The sequence below is a fragment of the Onychostoma macrolepis genome, chromosome 24 (assembly GCF_012432095.1).
Source record: "Onychostoma macrolepis isolate SWU-2019 chromosome 24, ASM1243209v1, whole genome shotgun sequence".
Classification (NCBI taxonomy): domain Eukaryota; kingdom Metazoa; phylum Chordata; class Actinopteri; order Cypriniformes; family Cyprinidae; genus Onychostoma; species Onychostoma macrolepis.
The window spans coordinates 21,362,725-21,383,786 of NC_081178.1; the positions used below are offsets into that span (position 1 = coordinate 21,362,725).

Below are 21,062 nucleotides of genomic sequence, written 5' to 3' on the forward strand. Positions count from 1 at the left end.
TTATAAGACATATAAGATCAGCAATCACAGTAATAGTTACTTAAGACATCGCAGAACTATGAGCAGCTCTAAACAAAAGCAAGCTCACTCTTCAGCTCCGCCGACCACGAGATCAGCCGCTAGCATAGCGGGTAAATCAGCAGCCATGGCTACCTCATCTAATGCAGAGAAACAATCCATGACTGAACCTGTCTCCATGGACCAATTAGTTTCTGAACTAACAAAACAAAGAAATAGTATCAGAGAAGACATTTGTGGTTTGATTCAAGAATTTATTGGTCCTTTGCAAAGTTCGATAGATGCATTACGAGAAACGGTGGATGATTTTCAAGGCCGTTTGGTGTCGATGGAATTCCGAGTCAGGGAAAACTTTGAAAAGCTGATAGCTGCAGAAAAAGTTATCAAAACTCTGCAAACCAAAAACTCGTCCTTGCTTGACCGCATCGAAGACCTGGAAAACAGATCCCACAGATCCAACTTGAGGATTATTAATATTCTAGAAGGGAGTGAAAATAATCAAGATCCCTTACGCACAGAGATTTCTCCAGTTTCTCCGAAACCTTTGATGATCTTATGCACTGTAGATGATGAAATTTGTTTCCGAAATGCTGAAGGAGGTGATGGGAGCAGAAGTCTTCAATGAACCACCAATACTGGAGAGAGCTCACCGATCCCCCGGTGAAAATCACGTCCATTTGCGGTTTGCTTCCACCAGTTCCAAGACAAAGAGAGGCTACTCCGATGGTACTTCCTTCATTAGAAAAAACTCAATACTCTGCCATTATAATATCGGATCACTCCCCACTACTTTTAGATTTACGATTTACTCTCTGCAGTAACCAACGCCCCACTTGGAAATTAAATCCAACTCTGTTGGTAGACAAAAAAATTTCATACATATATTAACAGCAATTGATCATTTTTTGGCTAAAAACACATTTGAAGAGGTATCACCATCGACTTTATGGGAAAAATGTCAAGTAGTCTTCAGAGGTGAAATCATATCTTATTCTTCATATACCAACAAACTAAAGAATGCAAAATTACAACAACTCATTAATTCTATAGCAGAAATAGATAACCATCTCTCATTAACTCCTTCAGAAGAGTTATTCAAAAAGAGAGTGGAACTTAAAGCGCAATATGATCAGCTTTCAATTGAAAGGACTCAACAGTACTTGTTATGGTCTAAAGGGAATTATTACGAACATGGGGAAAAAGCAAGCCGATTACTAGCACATAAGATAAAATGTCAGTCAGCTTCTAGCAATGGACCCCAAGGAAATTAATGACACCTTCAAAGAATATTACTCTAATTTGTACTCTTCTGAGTTTCCAGAAGATACCTCAAATATGTTAATGTTTCTAGATGGTTTAAACATTCTGAAAATTAATTTGGACCTATTAATCTACAAGAGGTAATAGACTCAATAAATGCAATGCAAAGTAGCAAAACCCCTGGTCCGGATGGATATCCCGTAGAATTTTCTAAAGCCTTTGCGCACAAAATAGCTCCACTCCTATTGAAAATGTTTGAAAATTCTTTAGAAAATGTCAAATTACCACAAACCCTTACAGAGGCATTTATAACACTTATTTTAAAACCAGGAAAAGACCCATCCATGTGTAGTTCTTATAGACCAATCTCATTGTTAAATGCCGATGTTAAAATACTTGCCAAAATTTTAGCTTTCAGAATTGATTCTCTTATACCAAAAATTATTTCTCCGGATCAGACGGGTTTTGTCAAAGGTCGTTACTCGTATACCAATCTACGGAAGCTCCTGGGGGTCCTGTACTCTCCTGCATCCAGGGAGTCCCCAGAGGTTGTGGTTTCCCTGGATGCATAAAAGCATTTAATAGAGTTGAGTGGGGCTATTTATTTTTAATATTGAAAAGGTTTGGCTTTGGCCCAAAATATGTCAATTGGATTCAATTGCTTTATTCTACCCCTAAAGTCGCTGTTATAACAAACAAAGTACGCTCACAATTTTTCCCAATACTAAGAGGCACAAGACAAGGATGCCCTTTAAGTCCCCTTCTTTTTGCATTAGCGATAAAACCACTTTCTATAATGCTTCTCAGGATATAAATTAATTTTTTTCTAAAAGTGTATGCTTTCTCATTAATCCTCTGGCTCTACAAATTAAAACTTCATCCCTCCCATTTCATATCTCCCAATCCGGCTTTAAATACTTAGGAGTACATATTACTCAAACTTTTTAAGGTATGTATAAAAATAACTTTTTACCCCTTATAAATAAAATTAAAACTGATCTACAAAGCTGGGACACATTATACCTGTCTTTAGCAGGTAAAGATGGGACACATTATACCTGTCTTTTGCAGGCAGAGTAAATTGTATTAAAAAGAATGTCCTACCTAAATTTTGGTCCCACTTTATATTAGGTGGCCTTAACTACTATGTACTTACATTTAAATTAATAATTTGATACAATGCACTTATTGTGTACATACATGTTTTTACATTGTACTTATATTTTTAAAAATACCTATATGTACTTACATCTGTAATTAATTTCTGTAATTACATTTATAATTACACTGTTAACCCATCCCTTACACCTTAACCCACCCTTAAACCTACCCATACCACCAAACCTGTCCCTAACCTTACCCGTATCCCACCTCAATAGCAGCAAAAGTGTTTTGCAATACAATATGAACACAATAAGTACATTGTACTTACATCAAAAAATAAGTACATAGCAGTTAAGGCCACCTAATATAAAGTGTAACCTAAATTTTTATACTTATTCTAGTCCCTCCCAGTTTTTACAATATAATTGTGTCTGCAAGCAATACCTCAATTGAAAAAATTAAAGAAATGTGGACCAAAGATATAGAGATACTTCCAGAAACCACTGTCGGTAAACACAATCCGCCGTGCCATCTACAGATGCCAACTAAAGCTCTATCATGCAAAAAGGAAGCCATATGTGAACATGGTCCAGAAGTGCAGTCGTGTCCTGTGGGCCATGGCTCATTTAAAATGGACTCTTTCAAAGTGGAAAAGTGTTCTATGGTCAGACGAGTCCAAATTTGACATTCTTGTTGGAAATCAAGGACACCGTCTCCTCTGGACTAAAGAGGAATGAGACCTTCCAGCGTGTTATCAGCGTTCAGTTCAAAAGCCAGCATCTCTGATGGTATGGGGGTGCATAAATGCAAATGGTATAGGCAGCTTGCATGTTTTGGAAGGCACTATGAATGCTGAAAGGTATATAAAGGTTTTAGAGCAGCATATGCTCCCCTCCAGACGACGTCTATTTCAGGGAAGGCCTTGTGTATTTCATCAGGACAATGTAAAACCACATACTGCAGCTATTACAACAGCATGGCTTCGTAGTAGAAGAGTCCGGGTGCTGAATTGGTCTGCCTGCAGTCCAGTTCTTTCACCTATAGAGAACATTCGGTGCATCATTAAATGAAAAATGCGTCAAAGACGACTGCGAACTCTTCAGCAGCTGGAAACCTATATCAGGCAAGAATGGGACCAAATTCCAACACCAAAACTCCAGAAACTCATAACCTCGATGCCCAGATGTCTTCAAACTGTTTTGAAAAGAATAAGAGATGCTACACCATGGTAAACATGCCCCTGTCCCAACTATTTTGAGACCTGTAGCAGGCATCAAATTTGAAATGAGCTAATTTTGTACATAAAATTGTAAAATTATCTATGTTATCTATGTTCTATTGTGAATAAAATATTGGCTCATGTGATCTGAAATCCTTTGTTTTCATTTTATTCAAATTTAAATAACGTCCAAACATTTACGGAATTCGGGTTGTACAATTTTACAGCTCAAACTACACTTTTTAGTATAGACAAATTTTATTTTAATTTTTAAATGTTAAACCCTCCAACATGCCCCATAGACCTTTATTATAAGCACACAAACTTGTCCTTTAAACTAAAGGACAAGTGACAAGGGTTGCTAACAGTATGACACAGATGCTGTTGTTAGATTTTAGGTTGTTTTTAAACAAAATGTTCGTCTAACTGGTGCTTCTTTATGTGACCCACTAGAGAAAGCAATACTACTGTAGTGTAATTTACCATAGCATGAGCAGCCAAATGGTAAGTATAGTCACATTAGATTACACTGCATTATAGGCCACAACACAATCTCACAGAATAGAAATGACAGTGCAAACACCATCCTGTCTGAAACGTTAAGCAGGGAGTTTGATCTATTGGTCTGAACGAATGAATGTAGCACTCTTTCTAGAAAAAAAATGTGCTCACTCCCATGTGATCTGATGTGATGAATGGAGGTCGTCTGACTGACACAGTCGATTACGTCCTGTGAGATTCACTGGGGATTGTTTCCAGGAAGTCTGCTGGGATTTCAAACCTAGGCTTCATTCATAAGGCTTTTGTTAGTTACTTGACCATTGTGAAGCTTATTTATCTGTCACAGCACTGACCTCTAAAGACCATATATCCCAGTGCCCTTCAAATGGTTAACCTTGCAATAAATTGTGGATTATTTTTGAAGAACATGTGATCTAATCTAATGAAGTATCAACAGCAGATTTCTAATGTTTTGGTTATTGCAGTGAAAGCAGATATATCCCCTGACCTCTCTCTTTGTGCAGGTAACCTGGCTCACACTAAAGGCAAGGCTGCGGGCTCTGCTCGTATGGGCACACAACAATCACAACGCACAATTAACTTTGCCAAGGTACCTCATTTTGACCTCTTCTCCTCTTTGTACTATAGAGCTCCTAAAGGGACATGGTGATGGTAAAAAAAAAATGAGATGGAAGGAAAATTATATTTCAATGTATTTCCATTCGCTCGCAAAACCATTGCATTCTCCTGCAAAACTTAATAAAATGAGGTGTAGGGAAAAACATTAGTTTTAAATGAGGTTGCAAATGTTTTGTTAGCAAATGCAACGTTTCTCGGGTAAACACCGTAGTTTTGCTAGAGATCGCAAATGTTTTGAATGAACGCAAAGTTTCTTGGGGGAACAATAGTTTTGTGAGAGATTGCAAGCAAATGGAAAGTTTCTCTGGGAAAATCCAATAGTTTTGAGAGAGATCATAAGTGATCGTAAATGAGAAAGCAAATGTTTGAGTGAACACAGTGTCTCAAGCTGGTCACACACTGGTCGAGAAGCACCGCATCACGCCATGCCATGCCATGTTTTTACATTGTTTTGAATCGTTGCTAGGTGCCACGGACAGATGCCAAATGCCGGCGCTGGTGTGCGACCAGCTTCAGGGAAACACAATACTTCTGCGGAAACATTGAAATATAATTTCCTCCCAACACATTATTTTTCCCCTATCACCATGTCCTCTTAGGGGCTCCATATTGTTCTGTTATTTCTACTCTACCTTTAAGACTTCTATATGTAAATTATCTGTGTTATGCTTGGCTAACCTCAAGAAATTGCTGAAGTTGCTAGGTGTTAATGTTTAAATGTGGGCATTCATAAGGCAGTGGGCTTTTGTTTTTGCTGGGGGCTTCAGTGGTTTCACTAATTTTCTTTCCACCTCTATTTTGTCTCTTTGTCTTTCCACACTCCATACCCATCAATGACATTTCCATTCCTCCTTCCTATAATGTCTTCTGTCTAAAGCTGGAGGGTCTTATGTTGTTCAGTATTGTATCATTCAGTGAGGTAATGATCCTGTAGTATTTGTGTTGTACATTAGAGACATGCTCATAGAGGATGCGCCTTATGCCAGCCGGCACTGTGCTCACCAGTTTTGGTTGTCTGTTTGTATATACAGTATGTGGGTCTTTCTCAGAAAACTATGCTTTTCTTATAATTTTATTTTAAAAAGTTACTTCTGAACTTTCAAGAAATCATTTTTTCTCACCTCAGGCACAAATGACCAGGACAGAACTACCTTAGATATTAGCTGATCGCCTTAGGTTGACGCATTCTTCCAATTTTCAGATTTGTGGTGTACATATATGTATTTTTCCCCTTCTAGTTACTATACTGTTAATATACTGTCCCAATATTGGAGGGAAAAAAGTTTAAAAAAAACCTGTGCCAGAAATTCACAGTAAAAAATACAGTGTCTATGTTTCTGGTATTACGGAATGGCATATCCGTGCCTGTATTTTTTACAAATGTAAACACGTTCAGTCAGTCCGATATATCAAATATTGCAACAAAGGTCTGTTAATTCATCAGTAATCATGGAGACATGCTTGGCACCATTTCCTGAAAATGACCCATGTTTGTGAGAATGAAAGAGTATCTTCTCATGTGACCCTACCAGCTGTCTAATAGCTAATGCATTTGTAGATTGACTGATTTACAGCTTGATTAGTTCATATAATACACATTAGAATTGAGTGTCCCTGTGAAATTAAGGAGAATTGCCTTCATGTGTTGGTGCAGTTGCATTTTAAAAACATCTACTTATGTTCCAAGTTTCATGTTTTTTAGCATTTAGCTTATTATTCCCAAGAGAATTATTAAGAGAACACATGAGCTACTTAGACCTCACATTCAGGTTGCACTCTGAAATGAATGAGGGTTTTAAACATATTGAAATTATGTCTTTGATGAAGACCTGCATACATTACCATTCATTTGCATATTTAAGCATGCTGTCTTTAGAAAATTTCACATGAAAGATTCCATCCATTTTAGCCCACGTAAAATAAAAGCACCTGTGTCAGTGTGTGATTCTGCTTTGTGTTCAACACTGAAACACCTTGATAATATAGCCTGGTGAAATATTCATGGCCCTTTCAAACAAGGAATTTGGCCTTATTGATGATTGTCATAAGTAATTAATGCTTATTAGATTGCTTTGCAAATTAATCCTGCAGTTAATTTCATGTTATTTCTTTAGTATATATATATATATATATATATATATATAATATAAAAAGTTTTGGATTCAAATCAAACTGTCTTATCACGATTTTTATGCATTTCTTTTTCAGTCTTCCTCTCGGAAATTAACTCCCACCCATGACAAAACAATGCTTGCCTTGCCTGTTGACACTGTACAAACGGTGATTGTGTGTTTACCCTGACCTTTGGCTTTGTTGTATAAGAGTTTCCAAGAGGAGACATGCATAAATTTATTATAAACAGATCATTTTATGTTTATATAAAAGACCCCCAATATCCCTTCTGTGGATTTTCATGACCACATGTTTTCAACATGCTGAATATTTTGTGTTTGCAAAGGCGGAGAGCACAGGAGACACCACACATCACCCCAGAGAGACCACCAACATGAAGACTCAAACTGTGGCCTCTTACTTCAGAGTAAGACTTCTGAAGACCTAATGATAAGAACCAATAAAAATCGTCACTCATGATCACAGTCTTGCTTTATTCAATGCACTTTGCAGTATTCTCTAATGGACCTGTTATCAAAGATGGTGGCAGGCCAGCCTCACTTTGTGCGTTGCATAAAACCCAACAATGATCGCCAAGCCCATAAGTTTGACAGGGAGAAGGTTCTTATCCAATTACGCTACACTGGTATTCAAGAGACGGCCAAGATACGCAGACAGGGCTACTCTCATCGTATTCTCTTCAGCAACTTCATTGAAAGGTTGGACTGATACTACAATTACTGTGTGTCAAGTGCATAAACCCCTTTTCCACCTAAATGGTGTTTATGTTGGTGCTGGAGCCAATACTCTGCCAAGGGACTTGTCCCATAACTGGCCTGTGTTTCAAATGACTTGAGAAATGAAAAATGACATGGTATGTCCACATAATACCCCTTCAAACAAAGCCATCATGGAACCCATAATAGCTCATCATGATCTTTGGTCTTAGTTTTGAATACGTATTTTAACATCCAAAGTAACAGCCATCAAAACTGGCGAGAACCACCATTTAACAACCAATAATGGACCACCACTTCTGATCCCGGCACTAGCACATTGCTGGTGGAAAAGGATTGCATCTTTATAATTTCTCAATTGTTATGTTCAGAGTTGCCTTTTACTAACCATTGGTCTTTTCAGATACTCTATATTAGCATTTAGAGCCAATGAGGAGCCAGCAATGAATCCTGAGACATGTGCTGTTATTTTGGAGAAGGCCAAACTAGAGAACTGGGTTCTGGGAAAAACGAAGGTTTGTGAGTCAATGGCATTAATAACTGCCATTGTTGTTCAACCAAGCTCATAAGTATGATGGTTATGTATTCAGGTTTTTCTTAAATACTATCACGTGGAGCAACTGAATCTGATGGTGAGGCAGACCACAGACCGGATTGTTCTGGTCCAAGCATATGTACGGGGCTGGCTGGCATTTAAACGATACCGCTTGATGCTGGAAAAGCGAGAACAAAGTGCCGTGGTGTTACAGTCAGGTGTGCTTATGTTGTTGACTAGATGTTAAAATGCAGAATACTCTGCTGTACAAGCTCTAAAATCTACTTTCTTCTAGCATACAGAGGACACAAAGTTAGGAAAAGAGTGGCTGATGACAAAAGCAAAGCAAAGTCAGAAGCTGTTATCACACAATTCCAAGCAGGTAAGACAAAAAATAAAATAAAATTAAGTATTGAAGAAACTGAATTAAATGTATTTAGAAGGAAAAGACTTGCACTAAATCACGGCATCTTCATACAGTTTGCAGAGGATATCTGGCAAGGCAGAAATACAAGGAGTTGCTAGATGAGAAGAACAAAGCTGCTGCAAAGATCCAGGCCCATTACAGGGGGCACAAGGAGAGGAAAAGCTTCAAGAGGAAAAAGTAAGTCTTGTTCTTATTCCAGATGATTTTATCCTCTTACCTGTAGATTATTTTAGAAATAAAATCCAACATTTTCAATCAAAGGTTCATCAATTCAGTTTAAATTCTATCTCATCAATCTCTTTGTTCTACTGGTTCCTTGTTCGTCCAAGCGTTGTCTTCATTTTCTTGGTTTAAGTCTCTAGCTGTCTAACAAAACGTATGTGCTAACCATAAAATAAATACTGAAGTCCTGCAAGGCCATTTTACCAAATTTGCAAGATAGTATCAATTGCAACAGCTATACCAACTTGTGTTGGTATGAAAAGAGAGAAGGCGTGAAGTGAAACGAGAGACACCCAGTAATACCGGGATATTGACAACCTTGAAGAATCATGAAGGTCATTGGTTTAAGTCCTGGCTGAGTAAGGATGTCTTTCTCTATGTAGCGTGCATGTTCTGTTCCGAAACTTCTGGGTGCTCTGGTTTCCCTAATAGTCCAATACATGCGGGATAGGTGAATTGGAGACAATAAATTGTTCGTAGATGTGAATTTGTTTCCCTGGAATGGGGTCCAAGCATCCCAGCAACCCTATATTTGACAAGTGGTTTGGAAGATGGATGAATACTAAAATACTAGACTGCTTAATGCTGCAATTGATCAGTCAGAGCAAGGTACACATGAGCTGCTTTTCCACCGAAAATACCTGGAACAATTTGTCACAGGAACTTTTTTTAGAATCAAGAATTCAACAGTGCTATGGTATTATAAATTGATTTGTTTTACACAGGGAAGTCATGCAGAAGGAAAAAGCTGAGAAGACAGAGGAAGTGACGGAGGCCCCATTAGAATCAGAAGGCGCAGTTACAAAGGAACCTTCTCAGGAAGGCGGTGAAGTGGTAATGGATGAAGCTGATGAAAAGGCTGCTGTGGTCCTCCAGAGCAACTACCGAGGTTACAGGGAAAGGAAGAAATACAAGGAGCGTCGGGAACGTAACAAGACTTTAACAGGGGATGAACTGGCCATTTCCTCATCCACCGTTGAAGAAGATTTTGGTGCTATACAAGAGGAAGGACAGGAGAATATGGAGGAAGAAGGGAAGGAGGCTGAGGAAGAAGCTGCAAGTGGAGGAGATGAGAATGATGAACAGGAAACCAAGGCAGCCACTGTTATCCAGAGCAACTTCAGAGGTCATAAAGAACGTAAAAGACTCCAAGAAGAGGGCAAGATGCCGGTTAGAGGGAAGGAGACAAAGAGTCCTCCAGTTGAAGAGGAGCTTCCTATTCCAGATCCACCACCTCCAGAAGAACTGATGGAATTCACTGAGGACATGGAACAGGAGGATGAGGCTCCAGCTGAACCACCAGGAGAAGATGATGAGGCCAAAGCCGCTGTGGTTCTTCAGAGTAACTTTCGTGGCCACAAAGAACGTAAAAGGCTCCAGGAGGAAGGCAAAATCCCCAAGAAAAAGCCAAAAGAAGATATGGCTAATCCAGACACTTCAGAACCAGACATTTCTCTTGAGGAACTTCCACCACCTCCATTAGAATTCGAGCAAGACCAAGAGCTAGATTCCAGTCAGTCTCCAGTGGCAGATGAAGAACATGCCGCAACTGTTTTACAGAGCAATTTCAGAGGCCACCGGGAGAGAAAGCGATTGAGAGCAGAGAGAGAAGGAGCCACTGGAAAAGAGCAAGAAATGGATGAAGAGGAAGAGGAGCAGGAGAATGGGGAAGCTCTGGACATCACAGATGTTCAGCTGGAACGGAAGGATGCTCAGGCTGAGGAAGCCCAATATGATGAGGAGCAGGCAGCTATTAAAATCCAGAGCAATTTTAGAGGTTACAAAGACAGAAAGAACCTGAAAGCTACATCACAAAAACATGATGAGGAAGTGGAGTCGCTCTGCAAAGAGGTGATTCATTTTTTTGTGTTTGTGTAAGTTTACCCACAAATGACAAATCTGTCATCATTTAGTCACCCTGATTATCAATCCAAACCTGTATTTCTTTTGTGGAACATAAAAAAAAGAAATTGAGAGTTGTATTTTTTGGCTACTTTTGTGATGCTTTTTGTAATTTTCATAGTATGGAACAGAACATTCTGCCAAATTCTGCTGATTTGTGTTTGGTAAATATGAAGGTGTGTAAATGATGACCTTTTATTTTCCCATGGGCTAATCTAAAGAGTAGCATCCTAAATATGAGACTTGATTTAAGATATACATTCTTTGCCTCATGAATTTTGAGGCTTTACACAAAATTCAGCTGGTGACATTCTTTGTAACCTGCTCAGGTAACCAAGGTCTCTGAAGATTTCTTATCACTGCAGAAGAAGTTAAATGAAATCATACTTGCCCATCAGCTCAACCCCAATGAAAATGGGATGTTTGTGAAAGGACAACCTATGAATGGCTACATGAGCTACTACCAGCAACCAGGTAAATGTCCTTCATAGATTTTGTCCAGTCATGTCTGACATCGTAGTAATTGTAATAATTTTCGTGTTTGGTGACGCTTAAGTATACTTTTAAAAAACTGCACTTTGTAATAATGTCACATTAAAAGTTTTACTTTGTTCTTACATTGTTTTAATAATCTTTTGTCATTTACACTTATTTTGATGCACATGTAAAGTACTGATTATCATTTTAACTGTGATTTGTTAATTAGTTTTACATTCAATTAATATATTTTAAATGTTCTAATCAGCAAATGTGTAATTACAAGATATTTAAATACATGACATAACAGTTTCAATAGAAATAGCATAAATGTGACCCTGGACCATAAAACCAGTCTTAAGTCGCTGGGGTATATTTGTAGCAATAGCCAAAAATGGGTCAAAATTGTTGATTTTTCTTTTATGCCAAAAATCATTAGGATATTAAGTAAAGATCATGTTCCACAAAGATATTTTGTAAATTTCTTACAGTTAATGTATCAAACCTTAATTTTTGATTAGTAATATGCATTGCTAAGAACTTCATTTGGACAACTTTAAAGGCGATTTTCTCAATATTTATATATTTTTGCACCCTCAGATTCCAGATTTTCAAATAGTTGTATCTCAGCCAAATATTATCCGATCCTAACAAACCATACATCAATGGAAAGCTTATTTAGTCATGTATAAATCTCAATTTCGAAAAATTGACACTTAAGACTGGTTTTGTCATCCAGGGTCACAAATGTATACTTGTCCGTACATTGGGCAGTACACTTAACAAATTCAACGACAATAGAATTAAATGAAGACAATAATGATGTACTTATAATGTAAATTTTTTTTGTTTGTTTTTTTTTTTACTTCAAGAATAGCTTTGATTATTTTAACTGAAAACAAATGTGCAGAAATATAGGTGTTTTTTTTTTCTTAAGGTTAAAATAGCTTAAAATAAGAAAACTCTACCTTAATTAAACTCCTGCAATATACATGTTTGCTGTCAATTTTATCAGAACGTGAAGTTTCATTTTCTCTAACAGAGATAGATCTTATCAAAAATTGGATGTCTAGTGCCACAACATGCAAATTGGGCTCAACAAGATGTGTCATCAGAAATGTTCCCCCAGCTGAGCAAATCCACTGTTCATTTGATTTTTGTTGCGATATGTCTAATTACTTTTGGGAGGATAATTCTCGCAGATTCTATTATTTCTGATATGCACCTTGTGTCTAAATGAAACCAGATTATTCTGTCAGCAGTGATTATGGTTTCTGTGTTGACAGATATGCCCTCCTGATCTGTTTTCCTCTGTCACATAGTCTTAATCTCATCTCTGAAAGCTGAACTTCTAGAAAAATCTTGCTAAAGGGATTACATTTGCTTCATAAATACTGTGGTCATCTGTCACATGTTTATTAATGTTTTATTGTGATTGTAAAATGTCTTTGGAAGCTCCACAGTCAAAATAAATAATCTAAACCAGAGTCTTTCTGTGTGGAAACAATTATTATTGTGCAATTATTATTGTTTCCACATAGAAGTGCCCTTTGAATGGCAGTCACATTTCCATGTACATGAAAGGTCTTTAAATGCTAATCGCATTGCATGCAAAAGTGCCCCAGCAATTACAGCAAGCATTAATATGAGAGCTGCAAATTGGCTTTATACCTCTGAGCAATCAAGAATTGCTGATGACCTTTCAAGTGACACATTCAATAAATATGACAAACTCTCCAGCCTGTGCCCGCTGGTCCTGGTGGACATTGATTTATTTTCTTTACACCAGACCTTTCTACATGATAAACAGTGCTTGAGTTAGCAGATGCTATTCAAATAAACCAAAGGTCATTTTTGTACCTTTTGATTTTGATTGCAAAGAAAAATCATATTTGATAAGGAAGTATTCTGTATCAAAGGCTTCTTTTTTTTTTTTTTTTAATGAGTGTTACACTTTTTTGACATTGCACTTTTAACAATACTCACAGTGTACTTACCTAAGAAAGTACTGGTAACATAAGGTAGCTACATGGATTAATGTTAGTTTTACTGGCAGGCTCAGGCTTAGTACCCACTTACTTATTATTACCCAGTTATTGTAAGTACTATAATACATTAAACTATTTCAAAAATATTTATTCATACATAAATTTAAGGCCCAACTTTAAGTAGCCTTACTTATGTACTTACTTATAAATTTATAATTTGGTACAATGCACTTATTGTGTATGTAAATCTTTTTACGTGTACTTTTATTAAAAAAAATACCCGCATGTAATTACATCTGTAATTAATTTATGTAATTGCATTTATAATTACACTGTTGACCCATCCCTTACACCTTAACCCACCCTTAAATCTACTCATACCACCAAACCTGTCCCTAACCTTACCCGTATCCCACCTCAATAGCAGCAATAGTATTTTGGTAATACTTTATTTTACAGTGTCCTTGTTACATGTACTTACTATTATAATAACAACAAATTATGCATAATTACATGCAAGCAACCCTAAAATAAACCCTAATCCTTAACCAACCCATGTACATGTAATTAATTAATATTACTCAGTACTTAAATATATAATTACACTGTAACAAGGACACCTTAAACTAAAGTATAACCGTGTTTTGCATTACAATATGAACATAATGAGTACAATCTGATGAAACTACATAGTAGTTAAGGCCACTTAATACATATAAAGTGAAACCAAATATTTTTGTATTTTATGAATTAACTTATCCATAGTTTAAACTCATCATACTTATTAACTGAATAAATGTAATTGAAAGTATTTGTGCTGATTCTAAGTAATTTGAAGAAATGCATTCTGAAAATATTATTTGTATTTTAGATAAAATCAAATAGATGCAAATAGTTAATAAACGATGACATTATTTATTTATTTTATGTATAGAAATTTTACCCATTTCATTTATGTAAAAAGTTTATTAGTCAGTTTATGTTTAAACTGTGTAATCAAATGAATGGGATTTTTATATGCAATTCAAATGCATAAATCTTAAATTTAGGCCTAAATCATTTTTGAGTGGATGATGAACGAAGGAAGAGAAATTAGAGAAATTATAAATGTATTTCCTTCAGTAATGAAAGCTAATAATAGAAATAGTCTAATAATCATTGCAACTAAAGGTTCACTATTTTACCCAGTTTGTGCAATATGTATTTTTTTTTTTTTTTATGCTCAGTACAAGTTGCATTGTTAGCTTAGCAACTTGCTAACATCAAACTCTGTTGTAGTCAGTTTGAGCCTCCTGCACAGTTCAAGTGAGGTCCATGTTGAGCTTTTCAAATCCGGAATTTATGAGGTTCGGTATCAGCTAGGTTTCTGCCTGCCTTAGAAGGGAGCTGCCTATGTAGACAGTAGACAGCTAAGAGGCTGACTAGGGTTTAGAACAAAGCTTCATTCTCATTCTTACTTTTACTTGTCTGTGTCAGTGTTGGAACATGTTGTGACTGGAAGGCATTTCTGATTGATTGTTAGTGGATAATTACAAGTAGCGAGGCCCAAGGGTTAAAGCATGCCGTACGGTTTGTTCGATAAGAACAAAGGGGTCAAAGGTCAGCTGGATGTTGTGTGCTGATCCTATTCTTCTGTGTAGCAATGGGGCTCGCCACCAGGGAATTAGTTGTTCTCTTTGCTCCTTATTCACACAGGAGACCTATAACACTTAGTCTCAGCCTGATGCATACGGCACACAAAAGTGGAAACACTTCAGGGGTTTCAAAGTCGTCGTCGGATTGGTTGAATTATACAGGATATCCGGGAGACGTTTTGTGTCGCGTTCTTTAACGTTCCGCCTGGAAACAAAAACGCTGTGGCGCCAAACCCCCTCACGAAAGAAGAAAGCTGTCGTGTTTACAACTGTGACGACAAACGTTTATCAGGATCAAATAAACACTGCATTTTCAAAAGTATGTGAAATATTTAAAGTTCGCGCCATAGAATCTTTAAAATACATCCGAGAGTTTTACACACTGGTCTGTTATTGCGGCGACATTACCACGCCCCGAAACGTGACGCTAAACGAAACGAACTGTGATTGGTTGTTTGACATGTCGATCAAACGGCCTCATGGGCGGGCCTTGGCCAGTGAAAGCTGCCATAGATTCCAGACCTTCAGCCGTCTGTCTGAAGGTCTGGCTACGCGAGACTATATAACACTAGACGTAAGATCACATCTTGAACGGGTTTAAAAATATTGACTTCAAGGTCAAATATTACATTTTCTGTTGGTTTTCACCCCTTATTTTTCCTGATCCACAGCCGACACAAAGCAGTCACGAATGCCTCGCCGCACACATCAACCAAAGACCCTAAACACGCCGGAGGACTCCACATACTACACACTCATTCATGTGAGTCAGCATCACACAATGACTCTGTTTATCTAAGGATTATCTGGGCTTCAGCTTTAATGATCTGTCTCACACTTTTTTTGGTGTTTTCCAGAGGTCTGTCCAGGACGATAAAAGGAGGCCAAGAAAACAAAGGTAAATCAATTAGCAGTAGTGTTATACTAAACAAAAATGTGCCTTCTCCTTAGAAGCTGCTGCTTTGCAGACTAAGTGACAAAAGCTATGTTTGGAATAGAATACTAGTGCAACGCATACTACATAAGATACACTTTTTTCGCCAATTTTTTTTTTTTTTTTTTTTAAATAGTATATGAAGTAGAATGTGGTGTGCAGTGAAATCATACCCATTTATTGTGTCAAAAATACAGTATCGTTCAATCTTACAATTGAAGTCTCATATGTTCACCAAGGCTGCATGTATTTGATCAAAACAGTAATATTATGAAATATTATTACAAATTTTAAAAATGTAAATTATTCTTGTCATGCAAAGCTGAATTTTCAGTATCATTACTCCAGTCTTCAGTGTCACATTTATATTTTATATATATTTTATAAGGATGTAAAAGTCTTCACTGTCATTTTTGATCAGTTTAACCTCTTAACTGTCACTGTCCACCCTGTGGGACGCTTACGTTTACTTCACTATTTTACAATTAAATCCTAATCTAATCATGACAAACTATATATTGTTGGAAAGGTCTAAGACTCCTAAATAGGTATTTTACCACTTTTTTTGTAAAAAAATTATGTAGGAAAAGTAATAGATTAATTTATGACAAGAGTGCACCTGAAAAATCTACATCATAACAGGAGTTCTGACCTTTGTCACAGAAAGTCTTCTTATTTGCCTTTTTCTCTATCACGCTTTAGAAATCATAAGAAATTATATATCAGTTGAAAACTTAAAATCTCAAAATTCATCCTTTGAAACCCATTTTAAAATCAGACATTGCATTGCCATGGAAATGGTACATCAAAATCACATTGGAAAATGTTTTCATTCATGAATTATAAAAAAATAAGTTTGGATAGTGCACTATCATGTCTGTGTTCAAAACCATGAGTGACAGTTAAGGGGTTAATGCATCCTTGCTAAATAAGAAAAAAAAATTTGACCCCAAAATATTGAATGATTTGCATTTTATTTTTTTATTTAATTTTGTTCAATCCAGTAATCCTTTATTTTGGGGGTCTGATCTAATAAAGGGGCACAAGAGAGATGTTAACAAAGGATACAATCAAATCAAACACAGGTCTTATCAAACTATGGATTGTGGGATAAGATATTCTGTGTTGTGCACAAATAAGAAATGTAGTATGTCATCATGGGTATGAACAATTGCATACTTGCACAGTACAAATACTTCAGAAATAATAGACGTAGATGCTGTTCTTAACACAGCTTATGACAAATTTACCAACACTGGATATAAAGCTAAATCTTAACCCACATTAATTAAAAAATTGTATCAGTGTTGCCTCCAGTTCACCTTTTAATATGTTCATATCTTAACTGCTGTTAAAATTGATATCCTGTATAAACTATCCAGTCTGTCTAACTAATACATAATGCAGTTACATTTTTCTCATGTCAGACATACAATACTGTATGTAAAGCATAAAGAATCTGATATAAAATCAATAAAAACTGAATTGTAAACCATATAGTCATTTGTAACGCTGATGCTAATAGCTTGCATATTACGGCTAGTTCCTGTAGCATTTGGCTGTCAGCGTTTAGGCCAGCGTGACATATCCGCAGTGTCACAGCATGTGTGAAATATTGTGTGTGTGAACATGAATCCAGACCTCCATGAGCACCGCTGACAGGAGATTTCACAGGCCAGCTGAGTGACAAACAGCTCTGACAGACAGACAGGGTGCCGGACGCTTTAGAGCAACACTCACAGAGACACGCATCATCAAGGACCATCATCAGTTTTTGCAAGTCAGAGATGGGCAGCAGCATGCATCATTTCAGTATTCGTGAAATCACCTTTCATAATATATGTATGTTTCTGGTCTTGTTGCGAAAGATTGATCAGAACATGTATATTTTTCTCATTGAATATCCTGTTTCACTTGTAAATGCTGAATGTCAATTGGGGCTTGAGCGTTTCATGTTGACTCTAAGAGTGAGAAGGTCAGTAGGACAGACAAATCTCTGGCTCTCTGATAACTGGCCCATGTTCTGTCAGAGAGAAATAGAGGAAGAGATTAGCAGAGGAAAGAGAGAAAGCAGAGAGAGATGGGGGACCAATAAGGTATCTTGGGAGGAAAAAGGGCAAGCTGAGGACATGTAGGTAATGAAGGTGTACTGCAGTACAAATGTGCAGAACTAGAGAGACAGAGCAAACAGATGTAGCAGAACACTCTGTGTAGCTGCCACTTGAATGAATCCCTCAAAAGCCATGTCCAAGTCCCATTTTACTTCAAAATCTAAAGAAAACAAAAAGAAATTGTATTCTGCTTGAAGAAAATAAGCATATTTATGATTTTTGGCATTAATTTCATGATGTTATTCATACAAATTCTTTAATGTGAATATATTTTCTATTTTTATTTTTGGCTTTTTCATGACATTTCTTAAGTTTAGAACAACAAACATTAAAAAAAAAATACTTTGTTATTTTAAGTATCATGAAGTATTTTATTATTATTATTATTATCTTTAAGACTGTTTTATGGCATTTTTTTCTATCATTTTTGTATTAATATGTTTTATATTAATGTTTTATTTTTGGCATTTTGACATTCCTTTGAGTTTTTCCACACAAATTCTCAATATAATTAATATATTAATTATATAATAAATATAATTAATTCAGCGTAAAGTGAGAACACCAAATATTACTACAATTAAACAACTCTATTTTATTATTATTATCATCATCATTATCATTATCTTTATAACAACAAACACATTCTACAAGTATACAATATATAATTATTTTCATATTAATATATTTTATATTAATACTTTACTATTTCAAGTATAATATTATAAATATATATATATATATATATATATATATATATATATATATATATGATATTAAAATAATAATTGTTTTTGTTTGTTTTTGGTTTGTTAGCAAGACAGATAGGAAGTGCATCAGTAGGCCAGTGGGGCTGACTGATATAATTGCATCAATGGTCTGGCTGGCAGGCCGTAGGCTCTTGGCTTCAGTGGTTTCATAGATCTCTGTTTTCATTACATAACGCTGCTGATAAGCCCTGAGACAATGAGTAAAGTCCACTGAGAAAACATTTCCATTTGAGTCCATCACTGCCGAAAAGCCAGTCATGAATCAGAGCCTGTCCTGAAGGCCATCGCTTACATACTGAACCACTGCCATGAAATACACTCAATACGGCATAATGGCCACCCGTTAATAGTAGCCTGCTATGACAAAATAGATGTTATTTATGATCGGGAGTAATAAACTTTGGCTGAAGGCGGGGGGAGGTAACAAAGAATTCACTAAAACTTGTCATTCCAAAGTAGATGGAAATGAGTTCTGCCGATCTCCAAAAATAAAAGTAGTTCATGAATCTTCTGAAGGAACAGATCAGTGACTTTGGTCTGTTCCTCACATGAAGCTAATAGTTACAAATTCATCTGTTTTCTCTGCACCCACCAGCCCCAAAAGGCTGGACAATGATGACCAGTACTACCAGGGTTTGTCCAGCACAAAGTCCACAAGCCTGCCCAGTGTCAGACGCCGCTCGAGCAGACGGAGATCTTCCACTGAAAGAAGACGCTCTTCTGAGAGATCACTGTCTGATGTCCCCAAATCTGATCTCCCTAAGGACCCAACGGAGAACAGGTGAAAGAACATTAAACATTTGCATCATTCTATCTAACAAATACCATCCTCGAAACATTGACCTCAGTGCAGCACACAGCTCTGCACATGATAAATGTGTTTGAGCTGAAGATGCAGATATCAAGATGAAAAAACCTCCCCGCTTTCTTTCCCTTTGTGAAGTCACACTTTATCTGCCCCTCTCTGTCCACAGGCACTCGTTCTCTAGAATGCCCTCTACAGAGAGTCAAAGTGAGGACAACCCTTATGACTACAGAAAGATACTGAGGAAGACCTCCCAAAGACGAAGGCTAATAACACAGCCCTAACCATCAAGCTTCGCGACTTCTGTAAATACTGTCAGTGACTGATGAAGTTGTCCTTAAAGGAAGGGTTTACCTAAAAATGAAATTTCTGGCATCATTTACTCACCGTTATGTCGTTCCAAACCCATATGCTTATCTTTCTTGTGTGAAAAACAAAAGGAGAATTTTTGAATAATGTACCACCTGCTCTTTTCCATGCAGTTTCCATGAGTCAGATCTGATTCAGTTGATGATTCGTTCACAAATCGGACTGATCCGGTTCAACTCACTGCTCACTGGAGGGGAAGATTGTCTTTTTTGGGTGACCTGTTTCTTTAAGTAATACGCCATGTTTTCAGTCCATTTATTGTTACTTTGTTTAGTTTTCCATGAAAGTGCTGGCTTTAGTTTAAGTAGTTACGTAAATAATGACTACTTAATGTTGTACAGAATGCAATGCTACTTGACTAATCAGAGACTTAAATGAATAGAAATAATGTTTTTATGTTTTGACAAGACATTTGTGCTGCTCTTGCTTGATTTTTAACTCAGGTTTAGCATTTGATGTTTTCTGTACATTGATGCATGTGTAAGCCTCTCTGTGAATAAAGATTTGTTCTCAAAGATTTCATAAACTGACCTTTATATTTGCACCAACTCTTTAATTTAGTGAGTCAGACTTTTCTTCATAAACATTAAAATATGCATTATAATAATTCCCCAGATGCACTGGTATCCAAATATATACTTGTTTGAATAATACATACATATAGATATGTGTGTTCTTGGAATGCCACTTATTTGTAAATATGATTTTCTAAATATTTAATGAAATCTGTAATTAGCCTAATTAAATTATAAAATGTACATGATGAATGCAATAAATATAATTAATACTAAATCAGCTCATTCCGTTTAGGCGTCCTTTTTTATGTAAAATACATTATATGGTATTAAAAGATTCTGGATTTCATATTTAGGTAACAGTGACGAAATAAAAATATGGTTTAGGGATATAGATTATATCAGAATATTAAACGCAGGTTCCTACCATTCTTCTAACATGAACGCCAAATTTAATTTCATAACTGATCAAATAAATGAATATATTTGTGTTTGTATTTTAGTGTGATGCTAATTTTTTAGAGTATCTACATGGATTGCAATTGAACAATACGTTTTTTCCCCCGATGTAACTCTCTTGACCTGCTTTTCAATGTGATTTTTTTCTCGTTTTCTCCACTCATGTGAGTGGGCAAAAACGCTTATTTTCTGCTTTATTATTATTTTGCTTAACCTGTTATTTTCTACATCCTATAATATAATTATAATTTATTTCTGCTTTCTTTGGGGTTTCATTTTATTATATGCATGCGGAATAAATGGCCTGTGTGCCATTGCGCACGA

At 36.4% G+C, this 21,062-nt stretch overlaps 1 protein-coding gene across 2 annotated transcripts in view; it reads left to right on the forward strand.

The window, feature by feature from the left end:
• myo3a (myosin IIIA) overlaps nucleotides 1-20,416 on the forward strand; it is a 112,627-nt gene extending 92,211 nt beyond the window's left edge. Inside the window, exons 24-38 of one of the 2 annotated variants that reach the window (XM_058766092.1) lie at nucleotides 4,627-4,712; nucleotides 6,950-7,021; nucleotides 7,200-7,280; nucleotides 7,367-7,572; nucleotides 7,994-8,105; nucleotides 8,181-8,343; nucleotides 8,421-8,507; nucleotides 8,606-8,729; nucleotides 9,500-10,625; nucleotides 11,006-11,150; nucleotides 15,447-15,538; nucleotides 15,633-15,673; nucleotides 19,186-19,371; nucleotides 19,565-19,709; nucleotides 19,878-20,416. In XM_058766092.1, coding sequence (XP_058622075.1) covers nucleotides 4,627-4,712; nucleotides 6,950-7,021; nucleotides 7,200-7,280; nucleotides 7,367-7,572; nucleotides 7,994-8,105; nucleotides 8,181-8,343; nucleotides 8,421-8,507; nucleotides 8,606-8,729; nucleotides 9,500-10,625; nucleotides 11,006-11,150; nucleotides 15,447-15,538; nucleotides 15,633-15,673; nucleotides 19,186-19,371; nucleotides 19,565-19,679 — 2,636 coding nt within the window. In that variant the 3' untranslated portion in view covers nucleotides 19,680-19,709; nucleotides 19,878-20,416. Of the gene's footprint in view, nucleotides 1-4,626; nucleotides 4,713-6,949; nucleotides 7,022-7,199; nucleotides 7,281-7,366; nucleotides 7,573-7,993; nucleotides 8,106-8,180; nucleotides 8,344-8,420; nucleotides 8,508-8,605; nucleotides 8,730-9,499; nucleotides 10,626-11,005; nucleotides 11,151-15,446; nucleotides 15,539-15,632; nucleotides 15,674-19,185; nucleotides 19,372-19,564 lie in introns of both variants that reach the window. The other variant, XM_058766093.1, reaches the window with a different exon arrangement.
• Nucleotides 20,417-21,062: the final 646 nt, after the last annotated feature.